Source organism: Pezoporus wallicus, unplaced genomic scaffold, assembly GCF_028554395.1.
Source record: "Pezoporus wallicus isolate ANWC-B61680 ecotype Strahan unplaced genomic scaffold, APGP_CSIRO_Pwel_v1 contig_12702, whole genome shotgun sequence".
In the NCBI taxonomy this organism is placed as follows: domain Eukaryota; kingdom Metazoa; phylum Chordata; class Aves; order Psittaciformes; family Psittacidae; genus Pezoporus; species Pezoporus wallicus.
In genome coordinates, this window is record NW_026642231.1 from 322 (window position 1) to 8,762 (window position 8,441).

The window sequence follows — 8,441 nt, forward strand, 5'->3', positions numbered from 1 at the left end:
GTGCAGGAGGGGCTCTAGGATGGGCTGGGGGTGCAAAGGGGGAGTTGGGATTTGGGGGGGGGGGGAGTTAGGGTGAAGCTGCCCCCTCCCCCCGTGGCCTGGGGATGGAGATTAGGGGGGGGGGGGGCACACAAGGGATTTGGGGTGCAATGAGGACACCAGGACCCCATGGGGGTGGGGGGCGTGTCCTATCCCACCCCCTCAGCCAATAAACTGTGAGCTTTTTGCCTCTCTCACTCCTTGTATGGGGTGGGGGGCGGAGCCTGGGTTGGGGGTCGGGAATTTGGGGGGGGGGGCACAGGATTTGGGGGTTTCCCCCCACAATGTCCGAGATTGGGGACAGCGGAGACCACGAATGGGGGGGACATGGGGGGGGATGGGGGGGATGAGCTCAGGGACCCCCAAAAATGGGGAGGGGGGGGAAATGGGGGGGGGGGGGGTCAAAGTAAGGGGGCTTCCCCTCGAGGGGGGGGGAGTAATCGGCTGAGGCGCCGACTCTCGGGGTCTCCCGACCCCTCCCACGCGGGGCCGCGGGGTGGGGCGGAGCGCAGCCAATGGCATCGCACGGCCGCTGAGCGACGTCTCCCTCCGCCAATCCCCTTCGCCGCCTCCCGGACACCCATCCCCGCCCCGCGTCCTTCCACCTTCATCCTATCCGCGCCGCGCCCGCTCCGACGGACACCAGCCTCAGCCAATCAGCGGTCCAGACAGCTCTGATTGACACCCCTCCCAACCAATAGGCGCCGCGCGCGCCTAGCGGGCGGTGTGGAAGGTTCGCGAAGCCCGGCGGCCGAGGGGAGGCTCTATGGCGACCGGGGCGAACGCCACGCCGCTGGGCAAGCTCCACCCGCCGCCGCCGCCGCCGCCGGGGCAGCCCGGCTTCCCGCTGCCGCCGCCCCCCGGCCTCGTCCTGCCCGGCTCCGGCCCCGGGCCCGGCCCGGCCCCCGCCGCGCTGCTCGGCCCCATGGCGGCCGCCGCGTACCCGTTCGCCGCGCTCCCTCCGCCGCCTCCTCCTCCGCCGCCACCGCCGCCGCCGCCGCAGCCTCAGGCGCAGCAGCAGCCGCCGCCCCCCCCTCCTCCGCCGCCGCCGCCGCCGTCGGCTCAGCAGCAGCAACCGCAGCAGCAGCAGCAACAACAACCGCAGGCGGCCTCCGCCCCGCAGCAGCAACAGCAGCCGCCGGCCTCGGCCCCCAACGCCCCGCAGCAGCCGCCGCCGGCCCCCGGCGCCGCTCCCTACGGGCAGTACCGCTTCCCTTCGCCGCCGCCCGGCCACGACCCGCCACAGGCTCCGCAGGCAGCAGCGGCCCCGCCGGCCGCCGCTCCCCCAGCCCCTCCTCCGCAGCAACAACCGCAGCCCGGGGGCCCTGCGCAGGCCCCGCCGGCGGCCCCGCTCCAACAGCGCCCGGATGAGAGCGGGCCCGGCGGGGGGGGAGCGGGAGCGGGGCCGCAGAACGAAGCCGCCGCGCGGGCGGGAGCCGCGCACAAAGTGGCCCGGAGGTCAGGTACGGACCGGGGATGGAAGCGGGGGGGGGGGGGGGGGTGTCCCGGTTCCGCCGCCGGTTCCCATCCCGGGGAGGTTTTTCCTTCCACCCCCCCTCTTCGTTCCCGCAGACTTCCCGCGGAAGCGGAAGCGGAGCCGCTGGAACCAGGACTCGCTGGACCAGAAGACCGTGATCCCGGGCATGCCGACCGTGATCCCGCCGGGGCTCACCCGCGAGCAGGAGCGCGCCTACATCGGTAACGGCCCCACGCACGCCCCGGTTACCGGAGACCCGAGCGAAGGGGAGGGGGGGGTCCCCGGGAGGGGGAAACAAGGGGGTTGAGGTAAAAAGATGGGATTTGAGGTAAAAAGGTGGAATTGGGAGGTAAAATCGAGGTAGTTTGAGGTAAAAAGACGAAGTTTGAGGTAAAAACGTGATATTTTGAGGTAAAATCGGGATACTTTGAGGTAAAATCGACGTATTTTGAGGTAGAAAGATGAAATTTGAGGTAAAATCGAGATGTTTTGAGGTAAAATCGACATGTTTTGAGGTAAAAAGACGAAATTTGAGGTAAAAAGTGATATTTTGAGGTAAAACCGAGATGTTTTGAGGTAAAAACGTGATACTTTGAGGTAAAATCGAGGTATTTTGAGGTAAAAAGGTGAAATTTGTGGTAAAACCGTGATATTTTGAAGTAAGATCGACATATTTTGAGGTAAAATCGAGATGTTTTGAGGTAAAAAGTGATACTTTGAGGTAAAATCGAGGTATTTTGAGGTAAAAAGACGAAATTTGAGGTTAAAACATGATATTTTGACGTAAAATCGAGGTATTTTGAGGTAAAAAGGCGAAATTTGAGGTAAAACCGTGATATTTTGACGTAAAATTGAGGTATTTTGAGGTAAAAAGACAAAATTTGAGGTAAAAATGTGGTATTTTGAGGTAAAAAGACGAGTTTTGAGGTAAAACCGTGATACTTTGTGGTAAAAAAGTGGTATTTTGAGGTAAAAAGACGAGATTTGAGGTAAAAACGTGGTATTTTGAGGAAAAAAATGATATTTTGAGGTAATATCGTGGTGTTTGAGGTAAAAACGTAATACTTGAGGTAAATGCGTGATATTTGTGGTAAAATCGAGGTATTTTTGAGGTAAAAATGCGTTTTTATGAGGCAATAATGTGATGTTTTGATGTAACAATGTTTTTTGTGAGGTTAAAACCAACTTTAGTTAATGTGTATTTTATGATGGTGTTTTGGTATAAAAATGTGGGGTTTGAGTAAAAAAATGTGATTTCATGAGGTAATAACATGGTATTTTGAGGTGAAATCATGGTATTTTGAGGTAAAAGCTTGTTTCCACGAGGCAATGACGTGCTGTTTGACGTAACAACGTGGTTTTATGAGGTAAAATTGAGCAATTTTAGGCAATAATGCGTGTTTTGTGAGGTAACAATTTGATGTTTTGAGGTAAAAATGTGTTTTTTGAGTGCAATGTGATTTCATGACGTAATAACATGGTCTTTTAAGGCAAAAACGTGGGATTTTGAGTCAAAAGCATGAGTTTATGAGGTAACAGCGTGACTTTTTGAGGTAAAAATGGGGGGTTCGAGTAAAAAATGTGATTCCACGAGCTAATAACATGGTATTTTGAAGTAAAAACGTCGCTTTTTGAGTCAAAACCGTGATGTGATGAGCCAATAACACATTTTGAGGTAATAATGTGCTTTTTGAGGTAATTGAGCATTTTTAACCAATAACTTGTGTTTTTGAAGTAACCGTATGATTGTTCTAGACAATAATGTGGATTTTTAGCTGATTTTAGGAAGCAGTGTTTGGTTTGGGGCAATAACCACCTTTTATGGGGGTAAGAATCACCTTTTTCAATAACCATCTCTCTTTTTGGGGTCAGAACCTGTCGGTTTGGCAGTAACGCGGTTTTTAGGTTGGCAAGATACGTTTTTGGGTTGAAAACATCCATTTTAGGTTCATCAGACTTGTTTTGAAGGCACCAGTGTGGTTTTTGAGGTGTTAATGTGTGTTTTCTTAGCAATAATCTGGGGTTTTGGGTAAGAGCACGGGATTTTTTCCATGAAAATACTAAGATTTGCGGTTAAAAATGTGCTTTTTGGGGTGATCTGATTGGATTTTTGGGGCCATAACGTTTATTGTTGGCGATAACAACAGATTATTTTCATCCTAACGTTTGGTTTTAGGTGAATAACGTTAATTTTGATTTATTTGAGGCCAATAATGGTGATTTTTGGGGCAATAACGGTTGGTTCCAGGCTGGAAACACCAGGTTTAGGCTGCTCATGGGTGGCTTTTGAAGCAATTACTGCTTTTAGGCTGATAATGCTTAGTTTTAGGTTAATAATGGTTGGTTTTAGGCTGATAATGTCTGGTTTTAGGTTGAAAACACTTCTTTTTGGTAACAACATCTGGGCTTACCTTTAACCTTTGTTGGTAATAATGGCTGGAATTATGGCCATAATGCCTCTTTTTTTGTGATAATGCTTGAATTTAGGCTATTAATGTTTGGTTTTGGAGTATTAATGTTTATTTTTAGGCTATTAACACCCAATTTTACAGTATTAATGTGTATTTTTGGACTGCTAATGTTTATTTTTAGGCTATTAATGTTTGATTTTAGGTCAAGAATCCTTGGTTTTAGACTATAAATGTTTGGTTTTAGACTATAAATGTTTGGTTTTAGACTATGTGTATTTTCAGGCTGTAAATGTTTATCATATGTTAATATCTGGTTTTAGGTTATTAATGCTTATTTATAGATTATTAATCTTTTTTTTAGGCTAATGTCTGATTGTAGGTTATAAAGGTTTATTTTTAAGCTAGTAATGGCTGACTGTAGGCTATTAATGTTCATTTTTGGGCTATTAACGTTTGGTTTTAGGCTAATACTTGATTTTGGGTTGATAATATGTGATTTTAAGCTGTTGATGCTTGGTTTTAGGCTGTTAATGTTTATTTTTAGGCTAATGATACCTGATTTTAGGCTGTTAATGTCTGATTTTAGGCTAACAATGCTTATTTTTTTGCCATAATGTCTGATTTTAGGCTGGCAATGTACATTTTTTGTAACAGTTGTTGGCTTTAGGGCAATAACGGCTGTTTCTTTGATACCAACGCCTATGTTTTGGGTGAGAACGTGCCGTTCCTGGTTAAAATGCCTGTGTATCGGGCAGCCATGTGCCTCTCTCGCTTAGACTGTCAGGGTTTTGGGTTAAGAATGTCTTGTTTTGGCCAAATAATGTCCTTTTTTTGGTAACTCTGTCTTTTCTCCCACCCTTTTTTCTGTCCTAACCGGGTTTCTTCCAGTGCAACTGCAGATCGAAGACCTGACTCGCAAACTGCGCACGGGAGACCTGGGCATCCCCCCTAACCCTGAGGACAGGTTGGGACCCTTCACCTGACAGTAACCGTTCGCCTCCCCCCGCCCCTCCCCTTGCTCTTTTGGAGGCGCTTTCTGTGGTTTTGATCATTTCTTGGCGTTCTGATGATGATTCCTAAAGGAGGCTCCACCCGGCCGGGGGCCGTGCCCCGGGGTCAGGGCTCCCGCTATGCCCCGCCTCCCGCACCCTGCACCCGGATGGGCTCTGCCCCCTTCCCTTCCCCTCCATTCGGTTCCAATCGGCTCCGGGAGGATGAATTCCGCCGTTTCCCTCCCCCCAAAGAGGTCAAATTCCAGCTCCTCCCTTTGCCCTTCTTCCTTTTTCCCACCCCTTTCCCCCCCCTCCCTTCCGTTTTCGAGCCACTTCTCCCCACGGCGGGGCACAGCGGGGGGGCCCTCACCCCACGGTACCGGCTGCTGAGCGGCCGCTAACGGAGCCGGTTGTGGTGGTGGGAAGGAGGGGGCTGAGATGGATGATGGGGGGGGGGCAGGGTGTAAAGGTCAACACCAGCCGCCCGGCGCTTGGATTTTGGGGTGAAATCCAGGAAAATCCACAATAACCCTGCCTTGCTCCTGCAGCGCGCCAGGGCCCGGCGCAACGTTAACCAACGGGGGCGTCGTTAGCACTCAGTACCGGCGGTTGAAAGGGGGGGGGGGGGGGTTCGTGGTAAACGGGACGAGTTGTGCTGAATTGCTCATTAACAAGCAGTGATTAGCTGACCTTTCGTTTCGCGTGTCCACAGTTCCCTTTAGGCCGCGAGGACGGTGCCGCCAACTGGCTTTAATGCAGAAAAGTCTCTTTTTCACCCCAAGACGGGTGCAGGTTTCCGATTGCCGCCCGGGAGACGTTCAGTTTCATTTTTATTTTTGGATAATCTTTTCCCTTCTTGCAGCCTCATCCAAAAAAAAAAAAAAAATTATAAAAATTAACAATTTGGGGAGGTTTAAGGACAAAAACAAAAAAAAAAGCCACAAACGTACAAAAAAACCCAAAAAAAAGGTCCATAATTTCACCAAAGCTGCGGGATTGTGACATTTTTTTCTTATATTCTCCTTTAATTGATGATAATTCTCATTTTTCATTCTCATTTTTAATCCTTTGTGAGTTTTCTCCCCCTTAAACCTTGACTCTTCCCTTCGTAGCTTTACCTGCTGCTGCCAAAAAGCAAATAAACCGACCCAAAAGCTTCCCCCCAAAAAAAAAACACCAAAACCCCCAAAGCCTGGAAGCTTTTCCTCTTAAAAAGCAGTGAAACGGGCAAACCGAGGCCTCAAAAACAGGCAGAAAGGGGCAAAACTCGCCTGTAGGGAGGGGAAATGGAGAGAAACGGGGTTACAGGAGTCTGGGTTGGGGGGGGGGGGCTCTGCTGGCCCTTCATTGGGTGGTAATTAACAACCCCCCCAGTTCCCCCCCCCCCATTGGGGGCAGCCCCAGTGCTGGCTGTGGCAGATGGGGGGATGTGGGGGGTGCAAGCCCTCCCATATGGGGGGTAGGGGGGCAGCGGGGTGACCCCTTATGTCCCCCCCCCAGGTCCCCATCCCCAGAGCCCATCTACAACAGCGAGGGGAAGCGGCTCAACACACGCGAGTTCCGCACGCGGAAGAAGCTGGAGGAGGAGCGGCACAACCTCATCACCGAGATGGTGGCCCTCAACCCGGACTTCAAGCCCCCCGCCGACTACAAGTGAGGGGCACACACACACGTTTTTGGGGCTAATTCAGGTTGTTTTGGGGTTTAGGTGATGTTTTAATGCTGTTTTCTCACCCCAGGCCGCCGGCGACACGGGTGAGCGACAAGGTGATGATCCCGCAGGATGAGTACCCCGAGATCAACTTCGTGGGGCTCCTCATTGGGCCCAGGTGGGTCTGTGCCCCCCCCCCCCCAGTACACCCCCAAATTTGGCTACTTAATGAAGGCAGGGAGCCAGGCTCCTGATGAAGCCAGGGTGCTGCTGCCCCCCAACTCCTCACTTGTGAGACTGGGGTGGGGGTTACAGTATGTGGGTGGGTGACACCCCCAAAACTGGGGCGGGGGGGGGTAATATTAATGGTCTCAGGTGCTTAATGAATGAGAGTAGGTGCTTAATGAATGAGAGTAGGCCCTTACTGCTGGGGTGCTAATGAGGCTTCTGATGGTGCTGGTGTTTCTGCTTAGCTTTTCGGGGGGTTCTTAATGGTGCTGAGGTCAGGCTTCTGGTGATCCTGGAGCATCACTGGCTTCTTATTGCCCTGTTTATGGGGTACCTCCCCCCTAATTTGGGGTGGGTGACCCCCTTCCCCTGCATGCGGGCAGTGTTTCATAAATGGGGGGTGTGTGTGTGGTCTTAATGACTCCTAATGACACCAAGCCACCAGCCCGTTCCCATTCTCCCCATTCCCTGAGCCCTATGGTACCTACCCCAGCCAGACCCTTGGGGTGCCCCATTCCCCATGGGTGACTCTCCCCCCACAGAGGGAACACGCTGAAGAACATTGAGAAGGAATGCAATGCCAAGATCATGATCCGGGGCAAGGGCTCGGTGAAGGAGGGCAAGGTTGGCCGCAAGGACGGGCAGATGCTGCCGGGGGAGGACGAGCCCCTGCATGCCCTTGTCACCGCCAACACCATGGAGAACGTCAAGAAGGCGGTGGAGCAGGTATGGGGTGGGGGGGTCCAAGGTTTGGGGGGGACACACACACAGCTCCTCAGCTCCTGTTTGACCTTCACCCATCCCAACCCCTCAGATCCGCAACATCCTGAAGCAAGGCATCGAGACCCCCGAGGACCAGAACGACCTGAGGAAGATGCAGCTGCGGGAGCTGGCGCGGCTCAACGGGACGCTGCGGGAGGATGACAACCGGTCTGTGTTGGGGTGATAACGCCCCGGACCCCAAAATAATCTCCAGGCTCCAAAATCCTGCCCCCCTGGACCCCCAAATAACCCACAGACACCAAAATACCCCCCCCTGGACCTCAGAATAGCCCACAGACTCCAACCTACCGCCCTTGACCCCAAAGTAACCCCCAGACCCCAAAATACTCCCCAGACTCAAAAATAACCCCCTTGGACCCCAAACTACCCTTCCTGGACCCTAACATACCTCCCTGGACCCAAAAATAACCCTGTGCACCCAAAACTAGACCTACCTGGACCCCAGAATAACTCCCCTGCAGCCTGCAATATCTCTTTAGACCCCAAAATGACACACACCCCCCATCCCTGCAGCCCCAAACTATCCCCACCTGAAGTAACCCATCCTGCAGTCCAAAATAGCCCCCAGCACCCCAAAATCGCTGCCCCCTGTGCCCTGAAATACCCCCCCCCGCACCCCAAAGCGTCCCCATATGCTCCAAAATAACTCCCTAACAATTCAAAATACCCTTTTGTACCCCAAAATAACCCCCCCAACAGCACAAAACTGTTCCGGAATACTTCCTTTTGCCCCCAAATACCCCTCTTTAAGCCCTAAAGTACCCCTATACACCCCAAAATACCCCCTGTACCCCCAGCCTAACCCCCACCCCATGTCCTTGTCCCCCCCCCAGCATCCTGCGGCCATGGCAGAGCACTGA

At 52.3% G+C, this 8,441-nt stretch overlaps 1 protein-coding gene across 1 annotated transcript; it reads left to right on the forward strand.

The window, feature by feature from the left end:
• Positions 1-805: 805 nt before the first annotated feature.
• Positions 806-8,436, forward strand: LOC130609336 (splicing factor 1-like; the record flags this gene model as incomplete). The annotated part of the gene is made up of 9 exons (XM_057428212.1): positions 806-1,048; positions 1,163-1,502; positions 1,612-1,737; positions 4,816-4,891; positions 6,420-6,572; positions 6,659-6,748; positions 7,341-7,524; positions 7,613-7,728; positions 8,415-8,436. Coding segments are annotated over exons 1-9 (1,350 nt in total), but the record flags the coding sequence as incomplete, so codon positions are not given.
• Positions 8,437-8,441: the final 5 nt, after the last annotated feature.